The 21,010-nt window shown below is 38.0% G+C and overlaps 1 protein-coding gene across 5 annotated transcripts in view; it reads left to right on the top strand.

Annotated features, from left to right (window-relative positions):
• DYRK1A (dual specificity tyrosine phosphorylation regulated kinase 1A) overlaps positions 1-21,010 on the top strand; it is a 145,220-nt gene that overhangs the window by 107,103 nt on the left and 17,107 nt on the right. For 4 of the 5 annotated variants that reach the window (XM_044250925.1, XM_044250929.1, XM_044250924.1 and 1 more), the window contains 6 exons: positions 3,542-3,661; positions 5,702-5,890; positions 9,867-10,014; positions 14,710-14,996; positions 17,483-17,629; positions 19,471-19,611. In XM_044250925.1, coding sequence (XP_044106860.1) covers positions 3,542-3,661; positions 5,702-5,890; positions 9,867-10,014; positions 14,710-14,996; positions 17,483-17,629; positions 19,471-19,611 — 1,032 coding nt within the window. The remainder of the gene's footprint in view (positions 1-3,541; positions 3,662-5,701; positions 5,891-9,866; positions 10,015-14,709; positions 14,997-17,482; positions 17,630-19,470; positions 19,612-21,010) is intronic. The other variant, XM_044250927.1, reaches the window with a different exon arrangement.

Here is a 21,010-nt window from a genome sequence, read left to right as displayed (position 1 = left end):
TTTGATAAATAGTGTATAGTAATGTAAATGTATTTTTTTCTTTCTTAGGATTTTCTTAGTAATAGTTTGCATTCTCTAGCTTACTTTATTGTTAAGGATAGCGTATATAAAATACAAAGTATGTGTTAATCAGCAGTTCATTGGCAAGGCTCTGGTCAGCAGTAGGCTATCAGTAAGTACGTTTTTGGAGAGATTTTCAGTTGCATGGGGCAGGGGTGGGGGCTGGTATTCCTAACTCCCGCATTGGTCAAGAGTCACCAGTACTTTAAAGAAACAGTATGTTGGGATTCATTTTCTCCGTTCAAAAAGCAGCCTCTTAGGCAGGGTACCTGTTTTTAATATTTTACAGCTGAACAGACTGAGCTCCCATCTGTGACTTCTCCAAGTGTTCAAGCAGTAGACTTGGAAGTCCAGCTCAGGTTCTTTTCTTCTTAGACACAGCGCTCTTCTGTTCTGTAGCACCTGGGCCTGCGGAGTGCTCGAAAACATCGCAGGCCTTTACAGTTACTTTTGTGGTTTTATTAATGTAGTAGGTAATTCAGTTAGTGCAGTACCTGTTTTTAGATACAGCTAACATCTTATTTGTGGGTGATTTTAAGATAAATAATTCATTTATTATTTCCATTTTAAGTTATAAAATACTTTTAAAGATTCATATGATACAAAAAGAATATCTTTTAAGTAACAATATTCAGCCAGATATTTCTGCCAACCCCAGGAATTTCTGAACCTAATGAGGCAGATTAGAAGAGGTTTTTCTTACAACTGAAGTATAAAACACTAAAACTGCATTGATATGGCATGGTCTGGAGGTCCTAAAACGTGGGCTCAAGGTTCTGACTCATGATGTGGTTGTGTGAGGCGAGTCAGGTCACATGGGCCCTTCTCTCTGTTCCTTGAAGGTGAGATTGGGACCTTAGACTATAACCTCCTAAACCTAAACTTCTCTAAACTTAAGTCTAGCTGTAAACTTCTATAATTTTATTATTTGATTTCAGTGGTTTCTTAATAATCATCCTATCAGTATGTTTTTCTCCCCAAAAGATTTATTGAACAAATAACCGAAATGAGCTAATGTTAACATTTTATTTCTGGTTATATGAGTGGGGTGTCTTATGTAAGTTTTTAAACCCAGTTTTGTTCAAAACATAAATTTAGGAAGCAGGAGAAATGTAGTAGAAGGAATCGTAGAAAAGTACGCTTGATATTAGGAATGCTCGGTCCTTTTGCGCCATGAGCGTTTGCACAGTACCTTCCATCGTTCGTAGACTGTCCTGGGACTCTGGAGGTGTGCTACCTGTGGCTTTCAGCTCTGGCGGTCACTTTCAGAATAGCGAGGAAGGCAAAATATAGTGCTTCTAATTCTTCACTATATATGAAAATACGAGATAAATTTAAATAAAATGGATAGAGTAGGTATTACTAAGCTGAAAGACAGGTTTTAAATAAATTTCTGAAGCGTACACTCTGGAATCTTCACAGGAAAAAAACACAAGAGATTGTTTAAGCTCTTGTAACTTTTTTAAGCGGGGTATGCAAACTGTGCTTTTTTTCACTCTGTGATCTGTGTTCACCCAGCAAGGTCCAAGAACTGTGAGCACTGGGAATGTGGGTTTTTCTAGTTCCGGAGCCAGATAGCTTGAAGCAGCAGGAGGATAGCTCATCAACTGGCCATTGTGCTGTGAGGACAGGTGGGGAGGCTGAAGGACAGGAACAGCCTGATGAGCTCCTTCCTGGGTTCTCTGAACACCACAGGTTTTCTTCTGACTGTGGAAGGGAAGAAGGGAGCTTGCTCTGTTCCTCTGTGTTCTCCTGGCTTTCTGATGAGAAGTAGTGGGAAAGGGAGAAAGCCTGAAATTCTTCGGGGCCAGCCTTGAGTCTAGCGTAGGTTTGTACCTGAGTGTTTGGAAATGTTATTTCCTAATTGTGCTTACAGCAGCACAGTATTGAAACGGATTTGGCTACCTAACATGAAATCGCAATGAAAGTTAGTGAAGGGAGTGTTACTTAGTGTGTAGAGTTGAGTTTGCTCTTCCCATATAGTTTGGGCACTTGGGTCTGTACGAGGTGCCGTTTTGAAGCAATGAAATGAAATATAATCTGGTATGCAGGCCGATTGTGGGTAGAATGTATCTTGCTTATATATACAGATTCCTCTGAGGTAGTAATTTCTCTTGCAAGAAGTATGTAAGAAAAGTAAGGTGTTCAGAATTAGCTCATCAGTTGGGCCTCAGAGACAGAGTTGGCCAACTTCGGAAGAGGTTAGTGATATTTTATGAAATGCCAAGCACACAGCGCAGACTCGTATTGAGTGCAGGAAAACCATCGTTACTCAGAATTAGTCAGTCAGAATTAGTTCCTATCCAGTTTCTTGTATGTCTGTATATTCAAAATTGGTGTCTTGATTGTGTGATTTTTGTGTTTTGAGTGAGCATAATTATTCCTGGAAAGATGTAGTCACTGGTTCTGTTTTTCAGATGTTTAAATATCAGTGGAATTGTAGATGGGCAAGTTAAAAACTCAAAACACATTTGAAGTTTTGTATATGACTTATTTTTAATAAAGTGAATTTTTAATACATTCATATGCTTATTTTGTTGGTGTTTATTATTTGGATTGGAGGGGTGTTAATGGAATGTGGTTGAAATTCATTTTTAAAAGAGTTCCATGAGCTTTAAGGTTCTCTGGAACTTATCTGTGGTCAGCTCCTAGTGTAATTGTAAGTAGAGATTTTGGTATAATGGATTCATTTGTTTATTCCACAAATATGTATTAAACATCTATGTGCCCACCACTGTTTTAGGCAAAGGGAATACAGTACTGAACAAAGGAATCCTTGACCTCATCGAGTTTTTCCTGTAGTGGAAGGAGAAGGAGAGTAGCCTAAACCAGTAAATGAGTCAACACAGTGTATCAGGTGGTGCTGGGTGCTCAGGGGGAATGGGCATGTGGAAGGTAAGGTCAGGCATGTTACCCAGGAGAGCATGATTTCCTCAGTTGTGTTAAAGAAACAAGTTGCAGGGGCTCCTGGGTAGCTCAGTTGGTTGTGTCTGACTCTTGATCTCAGGAGCGGAGCAGTGCCGTGCTCTGTCCCTGCTCCGTGGCCTCCTTGCTTTGCTTCGTGGTGCCAAGTCGGGCCTGAAACCCTGTCCTAGGAAGCTGCATGTTGGACTTCTCTATTGTCAAGCAGGTCGGACTTTAGGAATAATTCAGAAGTTACTCCTTGTATGGTGGAGAAGCCCTCTTTGGGCAGCATCCTGTGTGTCTCCTGGCCCCCGCCATGTCTGTGATTCTACTGTTTAATCTGAGGAACAAGGTCGAAAGCCTTGGGCAGCTGGCACATTATCTTCTCATTTCATTGATTTGTTCCAGTGGTTTCTTCACTGGAATCTGGTTGAAAGAGATAACTGAGAGAGAATGTATAATGTTCTAATGTAGATATCTTTTTTTTTTTTTTAATACATACATACAGGTTTCAGAAGAGAGGGGATTTGCACCAGTGAAGTATAGTTAAAGTGCTAGTCTTTTCTGTCTATTTAAGGTGATGCCTGATATTGTCATGTTACAGAGGCGGATGCCCCAAAGCTTCCGTGATCCAGCAACTGCTCCTCTGAGAAAACTTTCTGTTGACTTGATCAAAACATATAAGCATATTAATGAGGTAAGACCATTGATTTAACAGCATATCTTGCAATAGAGCAGGAAAGAAAAGTTATTTTGTGGCCCTTTTAAACATAGTAGACTTTATTCCCCGTGATTGTAATATTGATGGTTATTTGTAAGTTAAAGATTTATAGATAATAAAATTACATTGTAGAAGAAAAATCTATTAACAGAGACTTCCAAAAATTAAGATATTTGGGGATAACTTCTCCCTTTTTTCAAAGTTGTATTTAATATATGATAAGATATTAATTGTGTAATAACTCTTCTCCAAAACAAGAAAGAAGAAAGGAAGGGAATAAGGACACTTTGTAAAATTATGTATATGTTAGAATTTTGCTTAAATATTATATATCTCTTTCTGTTTTTGCCATGGATATCAGGAAGCTCAGAGATCTATTTATACCCAGTTAAGAGGCATTTGTCCTAATTTATTTGATAATCTATTTCTATGGTTTTAAACTGTCTTTTACATTTTTATGTGTGTTATTCTGTACTAAGATATTTAAAAACCTTTTTGGTGGATGTAAATAGATTTTTTAAAAAAACCCATTTAGCACTTTGAATTACTCCTATTCCAACTTGGCTCTTCACTTGAATAAATTTTTTTCTGGTGTCTTAGACCTTTGACTTGTCATTTGCTTCTAGCCTCAGCTCTGGCTTTGTAATTAATTATGAAATGAGCTTTTCTGGAGAGGAGTAGACGTGCCTCTGCTTCCTTTCCACTTCATGGGAGCCCTGTGTCCTGTCACACTAAAAGGTTATGCTCTAGCAGCTCTAGAGGTATTTAACTAAAAGGATGTTCTTACGTATGTGTAAATTTTACTGCACTTTGATGCCATTTAATGCCAGTATTGTTATATTACTGTGGCAATGTGGAAAGATACGATTAGAATGAACTCAGTGAGGAACACTTTTCAATTGGGTTTTGTACACAATTGATGATTTAGAAAAGATGTGCCAGACTAGCTTTTGATTACCTGAAAAATCTGATAAATTATTAACAGTTTATTCATGTCAGTTTGTTAATATTTGGTTGACTGTTAACAAAACTAAAAAAGTTGTTAACAAAGCTGTTGTTAAGCTTTGATGAAACAAGAGTTTCACCAAAAACAGTAGCTTTGCTGAAGATTGTTTTTTAACCGTTTCACCATCTTGTAAACTAGATTTGTTCTGATGTTATTCTATGCAGTGTAATTTAGAGTTTCCTCAGTTAGTTACCAGTTACATGGGCTATTGCCTAGTCTACCTATTATTTCTTACTGGTCTTAGAAACAATTTAGTAAGGAAAATAACTCTGATCAGTCACAGGATTTATGGCCTGTAGTGTGGGGAGGGGGAGGGAGTGGCTGCTTTTCATTAATTGTTACTTTGTTAGAGACTTAAAAAGTGGGCACTTCTAAGAGGGTCTTTAGTATTAGTAGCACTTCAGTTCATATGTATCTTGACTTTCATATTTAAAACTTTTTGCCTTCAGAGCAAATGTAAAATTGGGATGGCCTGGCAGAGGGCATGCAAGATACTGACAGGAGGAGGATGAAAATGCTATTTGGTTTGGCGTTTGCTGATTACATTGGCATCTCTCTAGATTTTTCCTGCCAAATCCCTTGTATTACACTCTTAAGAGCTGTGCCCCCTCATTGTACAGAAATTATACCCTAGTTTAAGACTTAAATGTAAATTGGGCCCTGTTAGTCTTCTTGAATGGGCTACTTTGAACTCATCACTTAATATCTATTTATAAAATGTACAAACAGTATAATAGAAAAGTGAATTTCAGGGTAGACATTTTTCATTGGTTATATATCCGTGTTATTATGTAATTCTAATAGCAACTGTAGAAAGTTCTTTATTTCATTTTTTGGTATTTGTTATAAAGAATAAAAATTCATCAATTTCCTCCTGATGGCAGACTTGTCTCATACATGTTCTTGATATATATCATACGTGTGTACGTGTGTATGTATATATGTGTATGCCTCCTGCTAACCGCCAGAGATTTAAATTATTGAGTAAACACTGTATACTCTCATTTCAGGTTTACTATGCAAAAAAGAAGCGACGACACCAACAGGGCCAGGGAGACGATTCTAGTCATAAGAAGGAGCGGAAGGTTTACAATGATGGTTATGATGATGATAACTATGATTATATTGTAAAAAACGGAGAGAAGTGGATGGATCGTTACGAAATTGACTCCTTGATTGGCAAAGGTTCCTTTGGACAGGTAATTTAATGGAAAATGCTGAATTTCCTAAATTAGAACTTGATAGTGAATCATGTTGTTACACCTTTCCCTCAGTGGTACTTTCAGTGTTTGTAATATATTGTAAACAGTGGATATGTGAACATTTGGATTATCGTACTTCTTTAAAGCTAGTAAAACTACATCAGCTCTAAAACTCCATTAGACTTTCTTTGTCCATATCTACTCTCTAGAGCAGCTCTGCAGCTCTCTAGTGCGTATCTTACTAATGACTGAGTGGTGGGTTGTAATCACTAATACGTGGTATTGCCCCTCTCCTATAGCCTGGATGATTCTTCGATGTGGATGCTAGAAGTAATTACCTTCCTGCCTGATAATCCTTTTTAAAAAGATAAGAGTTCCGTTGGCACAGCAGGTGCCCTGCTACTTTTTTGGAGTCTGGGAAAGCCAGGGGCTGTGTCACCTTCTGTTATCAGGCCTTGAAGTGGGCAGATGGTCTTTAGGATTTCCTCTTCCTGTTCTCCCAGCAGCAGCATGGCTGGTACTGTGATGGGGGTGTTTGTGATGGAGAGGCTCATTCAGCAGCTTTTAGCAGGAAGAGTCAGGAAAGGGCTCCCCAAGAGACCTGGTGTTTATCTTTGTTTCTGGCTGCTTCTCCGCTCATAGCTCTCCCCTCCTCACCTGCCCACCCGGCCTTGCTACAGAGCACAAAACCCTAAATACGTCTCTCTGTTGTATCAGCTATGCTCAGACCAGAGCCATCACACCTTTGTCCTTGACTCTTTCAAAAACTTTTTCTCTGGCTGTGGACTCCCCAGCTACTCCCGCTTGTCAATCCTATCTCATCCGGTCCCTCTGTTTGGTTTGGTTTGGTTTGAGGTATGATTTACTGTTGATTCCCGTCTCCTTTGCCTTGCAGACTGTGTTTGGGGAGTCCGTTACTAACCTGCAGTGCAAAGTGACTTTTCCTGAACTACTTTTTAAAAATGTTTGTTTTGGGTTTTTTGTTTTTTTTTTTAAAGTACAGAACACATGCTCTTATTGATCTGTTCCTGCCCTGATATAGGAAAAATGCCTCTTTTCAACCTGTGAGGGAAAATTCTTCGTGTGTCAGTCTGATCATGCTTAGGACAAAAAGTATATGGTAGGTCATTAGCAGCCACAGGTGTAGACCCACAAGAATGGCGGCTGTTAAGCCTGTAAGGAGATCTGTGCGAGGTTGCTAAAGGACCTCTGTAATGCGTTGTGTGCAAGGCCCTCCTGGCATCTGCGTAAAATACCTCCCCCTTTCCATGATTTCAAGGAATTTTGATAATTGTACATAACTCAGAGAACTTTTCCTTGATTCGTAAGCTCTTTTTCTTGGAGTTAGGGTTTCTCAATAGTTTGGGAGTCCCTCTTTATGAAATACTACTTTTTTGTGAGAAACAGCTTCTACTTCTCTATCAGTCTCTTAAGGAGAGGCATTTCTATGGCCCAGATTTTAGTAAGGCGATGGACACCCTAGATAGAGGGATTGCTGTTTTCATCTTGAAGATCATACCACCTGTTCAGGAAGTTGCCTTCAACAGGACATTTTTTTTTTCTCTCTCTTTTTAAGATTTTATTTATATTTGACAGAGCGAAACACAGTGAGGAAGGGAACCACAAGCAAGGGGAGTGGGAGAGGGAGAAGCAGGCTTCCTGCCAAGAGGAGAGCCCGATGCAGGGCCCAATCCCAAGACTCTGGGATCATGACCTGAGCCGAAGGCAGATGCTTAATGACTGAGCCACCCAGGTCCCCCAGTAGGACATTTTTCTAACTAATATGTTGTCCACCATGAAAATTGTAGCCATACAGCAGACTCTAAACTTTGTTTTCCTTTTTCTTTTTTTTTTTTTTTAAGTTTTCGCTAAATATTTAGTCTTTGAGTTCAGAGTGATGTTTTTCTGCTCCTCTTCACTTTAATTTTCTCATGCTTTAATTCCTAAGAGCAGGTGAGCGTAGTTAGATCTTTGAAAATAGAGGCCTATTTGACATTACACCCCATCTCATCGGGTCAGACTGATGTCTCCCTTAAGCTGAAGGGTGTTCAGGTTAAGGACCTGTCACTCACCAAGTAATGTCTTCCGTACTGTCTTGGTCAGACTTTCTCTAAACTCTGCCAGATCTTTGTCATATAAGGGACTCCTTCATTTCTTTTGCCAGTGGTTGTTATCCGTCCTGATTGCACATTGAAATTTCCCAGGGAGGTTTGTGGGGAGAGGACTGGTGCCTAGGCTCCAAACCAGTTAAATCAATCTCTGTGACTGGATCCTGGGCATTTGTATTTTTCAAACTGCCTGTTGAATGTGTAATTCAGGGTCAAAAACCATTGCTTTAGCATTTAGCCAGTTAACTATTTGCTAAGTCAGTAAATAGTTGTGCCCTGCTGGTGGCCTTTGTCCTGGAGACCACTGGGATCTGGGCATGGAACTACAGCTCTTGGTGCCAGTAGTATAGTCCGTGAACAGAAGAATATCAAAACCATTTGGTCAGAGGTTTACCGGGGTAATCTCTGATTTTAAAGATAATAGATTGTATTTTTAAAAATGGGTTGAAACCAGAAACAATTGCATTTTTCATTCCAAGTTTGATTTTAACTGAAGCATATATAATCCTTGACTGATGTAAATTTTGGAACATGCGTTCCATTCACTTCTCTTCTTCAGTGGGACTCAGCCTACACATCGGAATCACAAGGCGTTCTCCCTACATCTCCAGACTTCGTGAATGTGCTAGAAAATGGATAAAGCTATTCCCTATTTATACTACATAGATTATAAATTTAACTTTTAATCAGTTATAGTGAGTTTCTGATTTGTGGATAGTTTTATCTGTGCATTGATTTTCTAATTTTTATGTAAATCTCTTTGTTAATAATATGAAACTCCTTTTTTCTTTTTTTTTTTTAATTTAATTTCATTTTTTCAGTGTTCCGAGATTCATTGTTTATGCACCACACCCAGTGCTCCATGTAATACATGCCCTCCTTAATACCCACCACCAGGCTCTTTCAACCCCCTACCCGCCTCCCCTCCAAAACCCTCAGTTTGTTTCTCAGAGTCCACAGTCTCTTACAGTTCGTCTCCCCCTCCGATTTCGCCCAAATCATTTCTCCACTTCTTTACCCAGTGTCCTCCGTGTTATTAGTTATGCTCCACAAGTAAAATGAACACAAGAGCTGTACATCGTGATTTGCTCATGAGCTCTCCTTTTTTCTTGGCGTTGATTTTCTAACTATCAAGACCATCTAATTGTGGCTTTTGACTTTTATCATGGAACTTCCCTGGTAATTTGTATTAGATTTGTCTTTTGTTAAATACCTGTGTTTTAATTTCTGAAAATCTAATTTAAGGTTAGGAAGTTATCTGCATTTTTCAAATGACTTAGAACTTTTTAAATATTTTACATGTATACTTGAGATTTAAATCAGGTTCTTCTCCCAAACCAAAGCACTTGACAAGATTTATAACTGACTTCTGGAGGAAAAGAGTTAATCTAGCTTTTCTTAAAAAGAAGGCGATATTGTGGATATTTAGAAACAGTGTAAGGATACAAAAGAAAGTTAATTGAAATGACTGACTTTGGGGCGCCTGGGTGGCTCATTTCGGTTAAGCAAGCATTTGCCTTTAGATTAGGTTGTGATCTGAGGTGAGCTCAGGTCCTGGGATCTGCCCAGCATGGGGCTTCCTGCTCAGCGGGGAGTCTGCTTCTCCTTCTCCCGCTCCCACTGATCGTGCTCATGTTCTCTCTACCTCTCAAATAAAGAAATAATAAAATCTAATAAAAAGATTGACTTAAAGTTGACTGTAAAGTAATAGATGAATGATACTGAATGGAAATGAATAGGACCTCTTCTGCTTAGGGAGGTCAGGAAAGTGAGAATTAGGTAAATACACAATTAAGGTGAATTGTAAAATATGAAATTATGGCCACTAATGAAATAGAGAATGATTCCTCCTTTTTCTCTTTCAGGTTGTAAAGGCTTATGATCGTGTGGAGCAAGAATGGGTTGCCATTAAAATAATAAAGAACAAGAAGGCTTTTCTGAATCAAGCCCAGATAGAAGTGCGACTTCTTGAGCTCATGAACAAACATGACACTGAAATGAAATACTACATAGGTAAAGAACAAATAAAGCCACGTGTCCTCGTATGGACCAGAAATTTGAGTTAATGGCTATTTATGTATGAAAATACAGTGATTATATCTTAAAGTGCTAGGTTAAAAATTCAACTGTTTACTTTTGTTGGGGGGTGTAGATTGATGTAAGTTATTCGAGTTGGCAGTAACACTCTAGATCTTGGGGAATGTTCATTCCAGGTGGCATATAATTTAGAAAGAGTCAAGAATAGTGTCATATTTTACAAGTTACTAGTGCCATTTCTTTGCTTTAATGGTGCAGTTTTATCCAAGGGTCCTCTTTTTGGTAACTTTAACCATTTCTAATACAGCTTAGAAATTAGAAGTAAGCTAATATATTATAGAACCAGTTTTGGATTATCTTAGCCAAGATCTCAGACTCCTCCCCAGGTTCTGTCAGTTTGGCAGCATTAGAAGCTTAAGTCTTAAAAACTGTAGCAGAAAAGTGGTAAAAGCCACTTTTTAACAAACTCCTGTCATATTCCTCGTGTTCTTCTCCATCATCTGTAATAGTCACAGCAGTCCTGTAAGGAAACTTATTAGATATATAATATATATACTTATAAGGAAATCCTTATATTATAGACAGTTTATTTTTTTAATTTATTTATTTGTTTATTTGACAGAGAGAGAGAAAGAGAGAGAGAGATCACAAGTAGGCTGTGGAGGGTGGAGCAGGCTCTCTGAGCAGAGAGCCCGATGTGGGACTTGATCCCAGGACCCCGAAATCACAATCCGAGCCGAAGACAGAGGCTCAATCCACTGAGCCACCCAGGTGCCCCCATTATAGATAGTTGATACAAAGAATAACATAACCAAGTTCCAGGCCTCTGCAGCTAGCATCTGAACCTACTTGTGCCCGAGTCAGACTCTGTTGTTTCATTGTCTTACAGTGTTTTTCCTGAAAACAAAAAGAAGATAGAATAATTATGAAAATAATGAAGTCTAGGGGTGCCTGGGTGGCTCAATTGGTTAAGCCTCTGCCTTCGGCTCAGGTCGTGATCTCGGGCTCCTGGGATCGAGCCCCGTGATGGGCTTTCTACTCAGCAGGGAGCCTGCTTCTCCCTTTCCTTCTCCCTCTGTCCCTCCCTTATGCTCTCTCTTTCTCAAATAAGTAAATAAAATCTTTAAAAACAAATAGTGAAGTCTAGGATCAGTTGATACATGGGCATAACATCAGTAATTATGCCTTGTTTAATACTATTCTCAGTCAGGGGCACCTGGGTGGCTCAGTGGGTTAAAGCCTCTGCCTTCGGCTCAGGTCATGATCCCAGGGTCATGGGATCGAGCCCCACATCGGGCTCTCTGCTCCGTGGGGAGCCTGCTTCCTCCTCTCTCTCTCTGCCTGCCTCTCTGCTTACTTGTGGTCTCTGTCAAATAAATAAATCAAATCTTTTTAAAAAAAAAATACTATTCTCAGTCAAATCTATGATGCTAATGATTGTAAGAACACATTATTTTATGTGCCACTGAGAAATAGATTGCTGTCAAGTATAAATATAAGATGGCATTAATTTTAGGATTGAGACCTTTGGATCAAGTAACTATGGAAGTTCCCTGTAGGCATGTATACATAGCAACCCTGTTCAGAAATGTTGGCTTTACCTGATAAACATGAGGTTAAATTTTATGTAATAAAATACCTTTTTATGAGTAAGTAGGGCATTATGGTTTTTTAGTTTGTCCAAAATGGTGGAAACAGAAAAGAAAAAAAATGCATGTTTAAAAATGTAAGTTCTGGGACGCCTGGGTGGCTCCGTTGGTTAAACCTCTGCCTTCGGCTCAGTTCATGATCTCAGGGTTCTGGGATCGAGTCCCACATTAGGCTCCTTGCTCAGCGGGGAGCCTGCTTCTCTCTCAGCCTCTGTCTTCCTCTCTGCCTCTCTCTCTCTCTCTCTCTCTGACAAGTAAATAAATAAACTTTAAAAAGAAAAATGTAAGGTTCATATACCAAGATCAGATTTCATTTATGAACACCCTTCATTCCCCAGTATTGCAAGAAAATGAGCTTTTATACTATTAATTTTTCTTTCTTAGTTTCCTCTCTGTAGATATCTGATATGATCCATTATAATTACATCTGTATTTAAAAGCTGTTCGTATTCACTGAACACTTCTTGTTCAGTGTCAGTTATAACTTAGTGTAAGTTTGAGTGTATTTCCATTTAAGGGACATAGAAGCACATGAAGGACATTCGAAAGATACTTGACTTACAAAGTAATCTGTGGACATGCCTCCCCACTTCTTCCTCCTCATTTTTGTATGTTGTATTTTGAGTGTTTGCTTAAGTAGAGAATATGTTGGTAGCATTACTGTAACATTTTAATTCTGCCTTGTTGAAAGAAAATATGGCAAGTATATAGTAAGTATTCAATAAATGCTAGCCACTTGGTTATATACAATAATGCTTGTCATTTTTGTTTTTAATAAACTTTTTTTAGTAGATTAAAAAATTTAATAAATTTTAATAAAATAAAGTTTGTTTTTTAGCAAACTTTAAAATGATTATGAAAGTTGCATTAATCATGATTGATGTTTTTTAGATGAAAATTTTTTTTAAGTTCTTATTTAGGGAGGTGGTGAATGCACAGTGTCTCAAGGAACTGAGGTTCTCTATTGGAAGGCAAATAAAGCCTTTAGATTTAGACCTAGTGCTGCAGGTAGATTTGATACTTAAATTTAAGATGTCTCAAAGTCATATTGCTCTTTTCTGATATAAATAACTTTTGTTTAGTATGATAGATAACTATAATTTATTCTGATGAGTTTTATAATCTTAAGTCTTTGAAACTTAAAAAAAAAAACCAAAAAACTACTACTTGACTATGTAGCATAATTTCTCACCTGGATTATTTGGTACCTGTCATGATCTAGTCAAAAGAAAATTCAGTTTGGGTCTAGAACAAAGTTTTGCTGACCCTCCATTATCCCCAAAGTTCAGTTTTAAAAGACACATAAATATACTTGTGTTGGAGATTTGACAACGTCTTTAGTGCTCAGTACATTGTAGATACTCAGTAAAGGAATAATGAATTGGGAAGTCACATGGAACCAAGTGGCTTGATCTTCCACTGGAAGAACTTTCTTTTCTTTTTTGAAGTAGACTTCATGCCCAGTGTGGGGCTTGAACTCATGACCCCGAGATCAAGAGTCATATGCTTACTGACTGTGCCAGCTAGGCATCCCCATTGGAGGAACTTTCTAATCACAGAGCTTCTTAAAGGAACTTTCATAATTAAACTGGAATTGTGGCATCATTTACTTTTTTGCATTCTTTTTTGTGGCTATTGCTTAATCAAATTAAAACTTTGATCAAGTCTGTAGGGTGTCTCTATTGCATGTGGAGCTCTGTTTTTAGTATGAAACCTATGAACTTCGGTGATTAAGAGCAGATATTAAGCATTCTTCAGTAACCTTTAAGGATTCCTTTTATTGGTAGAGTGTTGAGTTGTACTGTAGGCTCTGATAGAGCTACGAAGTATTTGTAATGTTCTTTATCCTAACTTTGGATCGTGTGTGTCAGGATGATGTAAAAACAGTGTTGATGTGCACTGCTCCCCAGGAGGCGGTGCAGGACAACACAGTGTAACTCCCATTCTCAGGGACCAGACCTTGAATACCACCATGGTTACTCCAGATAGATCTGTAGAGGAGCCTCTGTTTTTATGAAACTAAAAGACCAAAATGAAGGTAACCTTGACCGATGGGTGGTTTTATGTCATTCCAGTTGAGTTACGAGTGTTCAGTTTGGTGTATAGGAGAGTTTTACAGTGAAGGGCAGCACTTCAGTGAATGACCTCATCTGATGGGCAGTATTAGTACTAAAAGCACAGTCCTTGAAGCGATTTAGTGAGTATTAGGCCTTTTTAGAGGGTCAGCAGTGATAGTATGTAATGGCCTCTATACTCTTTTCTCATTCAGAAGCCTACTTGTAATTTCTTCTTTTGATTGAGCTTTATTTTCAAGTTTTCCCAAACCTTCAGTTGTGTACAAGATATACCATTTACCAGTTTGGTGAACACAATCAAATGACTTGATTATGAACTCTTTTAATATCTTATAAAGCATGCTTTTCAAATACTTGTTTTGTTTTCCTAAAAGAAAAAAGATCCGCGTCTTCCTTTGACAGTTGTTGCAGGAAATTACTAGGGAGATCTCAGGCTCAGCAGAGCAGAATGTGGATATGTATCAGAGCCTGAAAACCTTCCCAGAGAGAGCTGCCAAGTCCCGCATTGTCCCAACGTGGAGATCCCAGTGGGTGGAGCTTAGGTGAAGTTGTGAGGTTGGGCTCTGAGGAAGTAAAACATGCTTTCTCGTCGAAGTGAGCAGAAAGTTCCTGAAGTGTTCTCAGTACTGTTTGTCACTTTGCTACTTGTTTTCAGACCTGACTTCATTTTTTTTTTTTTTTAAGCAAAGTCTTTTGGTGGTACTTCTTACATTATATTGTTTATTGGCAGACACCACACCTGTTTAATTCAGCAGATGAACAATTTAGATATTCCCGACTGATTATAGAATGTGCTGTTACTGCAGAATGCTGATCTCCAAATTTTAACTTGATTTTCACTCTGCATTTGACATTGAAATGTTGTAGATTGTTTGAGAGTTCATGCATACATTATTCTCATTTTATTGGTATGTATAATTTAAAATGAAACTTTCTTTGTCTTTCAGTGCATTTGAAACGCCACTTTATGTTTCGAAACCATCTCTGTTTAGTTTTTGAAATGCTGTCGTACAACCTCTATGACTTGTTGAGGAACACCAATTTTCGAGGTGTCTCTTTGAACCTAACACGAAAGTTTGCACAGCAGATGTGCACTGCACTGCTTTTCCTTGCGACTCCAGAACTTAGTATCATTCACTGTGACCTAAAACCTGAGAATATCCTTCTTTGTAACCCCAAACGCAGTGCAATCAAGATCGTTGACTTTGGCAGTTCTTGTCAGTTGGGGCAGAGGGTAAGTATATTTCAGGACTTTTGAATTAAAATAGAATTAGGTAAAATAGTGTCGGTAGATACTTGAAATGTTATTAATGTGTTTACAGTTTGGAGGTAATTATAGGATAGTTACCCTTAAAATACAGCACTCTAATCACATTGTGTTGAAACATGTTTTGGGGACATATCTCTTCAAGTGCAAATATAAGATTCTGGATTAGAAGGTATTGGGCTTTTTTAAAAGTAGATTTTTAAAAATTATATATATGCCTAAGGTGGTTTGTAACTATATTTCGCAAGTAGAGGTTTTAGTATGAATTTGGGGATATTCCAATACTCGAATATTGAATCCTTGCTGTGAAATTTTTCTCCAAAGATAGATCAAGATAAATGATTTTCTTCAAAAACTGACGGGTTTAAAAATATACAGGTAGTTTTGCATTATACACGGTGATATAGTATAGAAATTGCACAGTTGGTTAGACATACTTGTTTTTGATAAATAAGTTTAAATCTTTTTCTCCCTCTGTAAATTCTGACACGTGTCCACACTGGTTTTCCTCAGACTGCTAAAAACAGACCTGTCTGTAGCAATAATACAGATTGAGATTTAGCGGATTTAAGAAAGATTTTTCCCACTATTCTTTCTAGTGTTACGAAAGCTTCTCTTAACAGTGTGTTTCACATATAATGTAGAAGTGATAGGTTTCTTTTTTCTTGAAAGAAATTAAAATCATTTGATAATATTGTACTCACTTTAAACACTGTTCCTATTTACTTGTAATTACTGAAGCTGCATTTCTTGGGGGGAGAAAAAGAAAAACCACAACTAACATTCAGATAGTATTTCATACTGGCTTTCCAGTTTTTATTTTTCCAAGTGAGTGAGAGTTCTTGCCCTATGCACCCTTTTTTCGTGTTTTAGATATGGCTGGTTAATTCAGTCGTGAAGATTTATAGTCAGCTAACAGGATTATCAGGCTTGTTCTTTTCTGCAGCTCTCTCATGGTAGTGGTGGTGTAGATCACTGAAATAAACTGAAGGAGTAGGAAGCAAAATTTGCAGTTTCAGATGCCTCTGAAAATCAGGAGCTGTTCATAGTTGTTAATGTGGGATAAAGTATATTGCGAACGGAAAATACATGCCCATTTGAGAGTCATTTGAATAGATTTAGATTTGGAATAATTTCCCCCCTATTTAAACAAAATCATATGTTCCATACTAATATCAAACACTACTATGTCTCTCCAACCAAACTGAGACAACTATCCCTTTAGCTCAGTGAGGTTTTAAACTGTGTTCAGTGTATCAGATAGAGTGAGAGATCCTTTCTAAAATACACATGCAGTGACCCTACCCTAGTCTCAGTCTCCGAAGGTGGCAGGGGGATTTTGATGCACTCATTGTAGATGACCCAACCACTGCTTTTAACCAAAATGTATAGGTGACTGACAAACTTCTTGCATAAGCCGGGGAATGAGACTCTCTTACTAGTAGGGAGTCTGGGTCTTACCAGTACTGTTGGCTTGTGAAAACTTGAAAATGTAATACTTCTTCTCCGTCCCTTTGAATTTCAGTTTCTTTACTCTGACAAGGCATTAAAGTTGGGTTGAACTGCTTATGGGGGCATCAGGTTATTCTTGGAGATTTGGCTGGAGTTTCTGGTGGGAGCCACAGAAACATTCGGGAGAAAGCAGCACACTGAGCTGCTGGCCGCCTAGTCGAGAGTGTTAAGTGAGGAAGTTTTCGTTAGGAGGATTTTGTTTCTTTCTATCTCTTTTTAAATAAAACTTTCTTTGCTTTCATGATATTGCTAGGTACAAATTTACAATGGCTAAGTGAAGATGAATCGGTTTCTTAAGACCTTCTCCAATTACTTTGTTGAAAATTATCCGTTTCAAGATTTTCTTTTCCTAGGAAGTCTTAGACTGAGGTGGAAGAGGGCAGGGCAGAAGTGATTGGTCAGAAGCGACCCGCAGTTGGATTTTACTAGCAGCCCTTCTCGCATGTATCTGTGAGACTACTACAGTGTGCAGACCTGAATTGTCCTTGACGTTGTACAGAGTTTGTTTGATTTAATGCTGAAGTACATTGTTAAGGTTAATTTAAATACAATGTAGTCCTTCCATTAATGGTAAACCAAGTGCCAGCCATAGCAGGAAAGAATAATTAGAGTAACAAACTATTCTCAATAATGTCTTTTTTCTGATAAGGCATAATTATTTGTTTTAGGGTGTGGATCTTGATTACCAGTTAGGATTGGACTAAATGGAAGGACTTGTATTGTGTTTTGCATTTCACAATCAGAGTAACCACTCTTGAAATGTTTAGTTGTTTAGATAATACTTGTAGTAGAAGGTTGAAATGGGTAAATGGAACCCAAATTTAGGAGTTAGCCGATTATTTTTTTTTTCTGTTAATTTAGTTAAATGTACTTAATTCAGTGTGGAGCATAATTAAACAAAACTTATGTTGGAATTAATACGATATTGAAATATATTTCAGATATACCAGTATATTCAGAGTCGCTTTTATCGGTCTCCAGAGGTGCTACTGGGAATGCCTTACGACCTTGCTATTGACATGTGGTCCCTTGGGTGTATTTTGGTTGAAATGCACACTGGAGAACCTCTGTTCAGTGGAGCCAATGAGGTATATGATGGATTGCTTTCAAGATACTGTTTCTGTTTTCATAATTTTCTTTTTGTTTTTAATCTATGACAGTGTAACCTGAAAATTGTTTTTAGGAAAAGATGCCTATTGATTTAAATATTCAAATGTTGGGACACTTTTGAATTTATCCATTTTTAAAGTTTTTTCAGTTATCATAATGGTGAGTTTAGGATGTTGGGGTGGGAAATGAGATCTTTCAATTTGCTACTGAGAAGAATAGTGAGTTAATAAAGGTTAAGCATTCTGGTTTAAATTTTTTACAGATTTTATGTATAATGTAACAAATGATGATAAAAAGGCACGAGGGCCACCCTAAGAACAATGTAAACATTGCTGTAAATTTTGAAAGTATGATTTGGAATTTAAGAAGTGATGACCAGTGGCCTTGCTGTGGGGTGTTTGATCTGAATAATGGAGGGTGAATTAGGATTATAGAATTTAACAACTACAGATGATACGTAATTCTTCTAATTCATGGGTTTTCAGTCTGTTCTCAGAAGGTGTTTGGAGGTCAGAGGCAGTGCCTAAGAGGGCATGGGAGAGGCCATGCTCTCCGGCAGTCAGAGAAATTGGACTTTTCATTGGTTTAAAACATTACAGGGTTTTTCGTTTTTTAAAAAGGAAAGTTAACCATTACAGATCTTAATCAGTCCATTGCATTTATAAATAAGAAAAAAAAGGCCAACAAAATTTAATGACTTAACTTACACTGGGTTATACAGCTGTTAGTATGGTGTCAGAAACCTGTCCCCTCCGTCTTGTTAATTCACTTAAACTATAGCTAGTGAGCCACTCCTGGGCAGTGACTCGCATAGTGTGTGATTGGATTTGTTTTGTTATCAGTAATATTACCCCGTAAAGTAGTATCTTTTTCATGGGCTTAAACAGTATGAAATTAAATTCTATTGTATTAATTATAATTAAAATATGATAAAATATAATTAACTATATTCTGTTAAATCCCCTGAAACTTAAGTGGCTTCCATTTCAGTCATTGTAAAAGCCAAGTCCTTTGAGTGGCTCGAAAATCCCCTACTCCCTTTGACTCCTGCTTTCTTTTTGCGACCTTGCCTCCCCTCCCTCTCTCAATCCCAGCACAAAGCTTTGCTCTGTGGTCCCTCTGAAACAGTAGACATAGGCCCATACTGTGGGCCCATACCAAAGGCCTTTGCATTAGTTCTTGCCTGTGCCTTAAAGTCCCTGTCTCCAGGGAGCACCAGGGCTCCTTCCCTCGCTGCCTTAGGTCTTTGCTCTCCCTACATCTTCTCTGTAATCCTCTAGTACCTGTTGCAGTGTCCCTTGTCACTCTCCATCCCTTTAATTTTCTCCGTAGTTCTTATTTGGCATCGACATAATATAGTTAATTATATATTTGTCTAGTAGTGATTTCTTCCCCTGTAATATAAACTTTTTGGCAGAGATTTTTGTCTGTTCTGTTTATTGCTATGTTCTGCTGAGTGTGGTTTCTAGCATGTGGTAGACACTTGGTATTTGAGTGACGGAATCTGTACTTTAAAAAGAACACTTTATTCGGTCCACGCTTGATGAAGCCTTTGGAATTTTTCCTTTTTGATGGTTATTTGATTTTATGTGTTTGTTGAATTATCCGCCCTGTTCTGTTGAGGAATGAGGGGACTGCCGGATGGGAGGGACTTCGTGTGTTTTGTTCATGATTCTGTGCTCAGTGCTTGGAGGTGTGTGTGGCACACAGGAGATGCTCTATTTATTTATAATTTATGAACGAATGGATGAATTGATGAGCCGAAGTAGGATGTACTACAGTAGAAGTTACAGGCTTTTTATTTCTATTTTTAATACAGGTAGATCAGATGAATAAAATAGTGGAAGTTCTGAATATTCCACCTGCTCATATTCTTGACCAAGCACCAAAAGCAAGAAAGTTCTTTGAGAAGTTGCCAGATGGCACTTGGAACTTAAAGAAGACCAAAGATGGAAAACGGGTAAAATAGGGATTTTTTTTTTTAGCCTTTGTTATTTATTTTACTGGAGTGGTCTTTCTGTAGATCATTTTATGTTTACTTGACATCCGTGTTTTAGTTAACAGTTTCATTAATAACTTAGTGTGTATTTCTTTAAAAGTTGGGTATAGTTTGACCTGAGCTGTCTGTATGGACCAGTGTTTGTTTCCCGGTTAGAGTTAAGACTTCATTTTGCAAACTCTGTGTCTGCTTTGTGAGACAGCCGATCAAACCACTGGGCCTCGTTACAGCAGTAGAATCAGGAAGTTTGACCTTTTTTCCCTTACAGTGTGGGTCTGTAATGAAGTCACAGCTAACAGTACTTCATCTGCGAGCCACAGAGGTCATAATTGCAGTACATCACTCTTTTTTTTTTTATTATTCAAATTTCAGATAGGAGAAAAAGATTTTTGACTAGGCAGTTTGTGACAAGAATATGAACTGACTAGAGTCCTTGGATCGATTTCAGTGCAGGTTCTTAGCTTAGTGGCATGGATGGCAGGGATGTCACATCTCCAAAATCCTCAGCGTGAGGTTTTCAAATCATTAGGTGTGTTTTAGTAATTTTCTTTTAGCTGAGAACTTTTTTTCAGATACCTAAACGGTGTCCATTTAACAGAGTACGTGATGGTAACTTTGCATCTTGATTTAACTTCTTAAAAATAATCCTGTTTTGTACTCTAGCTTGTTGGTAGTATAAAATGAATGTACTATATAACTATCTGGTTGTATGGGATATGTACATACCAGACACCTTGGGATGATCGTTTTGCATTTTTACACTTGGGGGATTTATTTTTGCTCCATTTTTTATTTTGCCCTTGGATTTTAGCGATGCTGCCACCAGGTGTCATTTCCTGGGAACTGAAGATGATGGTTATTTGCTTTAATTCACCTTCACATAGCTGTGGAGTCTCAACTTTTAATATTGGAAGATTTTCTTTAGAATGTTTAAAATTGTATCCGTGATTGTATCTTTCACAGCTGATTTGTAACTTACTGCATCCTGCCTGATTCTCTCAAGTTCGAGGCCGTGTAATATCTGGCAGCCAGATTGTGCCTGCTCCCCTTAAGAAAGAGGTGGAAAATACTCTGCAGGTCTCCTGAATCCTTTTGCTTTTATCCACATCACTAGCTTATCAGGCCTGGCCCCTTTCCCCTTGAACCAAAACACAGCCCTGGGAACCCTTCTTAGTTTCCCCAGCATTCGAAGTAGCTCCTAACAGTTGATTTGAATTAGCACGAGGATATGAAACCTCCTTTATGTTTTTTAGTCTCTCAATACAGGCTACTACTTTCTTCTGCCAGTTTTTTCTTTTTTCTAAATAAAACACTCATCCCATCGCATTCATATCTCTGTGTTCTAAAACCACAGTTAAGC

This window comes from Neovison vison, chromosome 6 (assembly GCF_020171115.1).
Source record: "Neovison vison isolate M4711 chromosome 6, ASM_NN_V1, whole genome shotgun sequence".
In the NCBI taxonomy this organism is placed as follows: domain Eukaryota; kingdom Metazoa; phylum Chordata; class Mammalia; order Carnivora; family Mustelidae; genus Neogale; species Neogale vison.
Note: the sequence above shows the minus strand (reverse complement) of the source record. Positions and strands in the feature narration are given on the sequence as shown.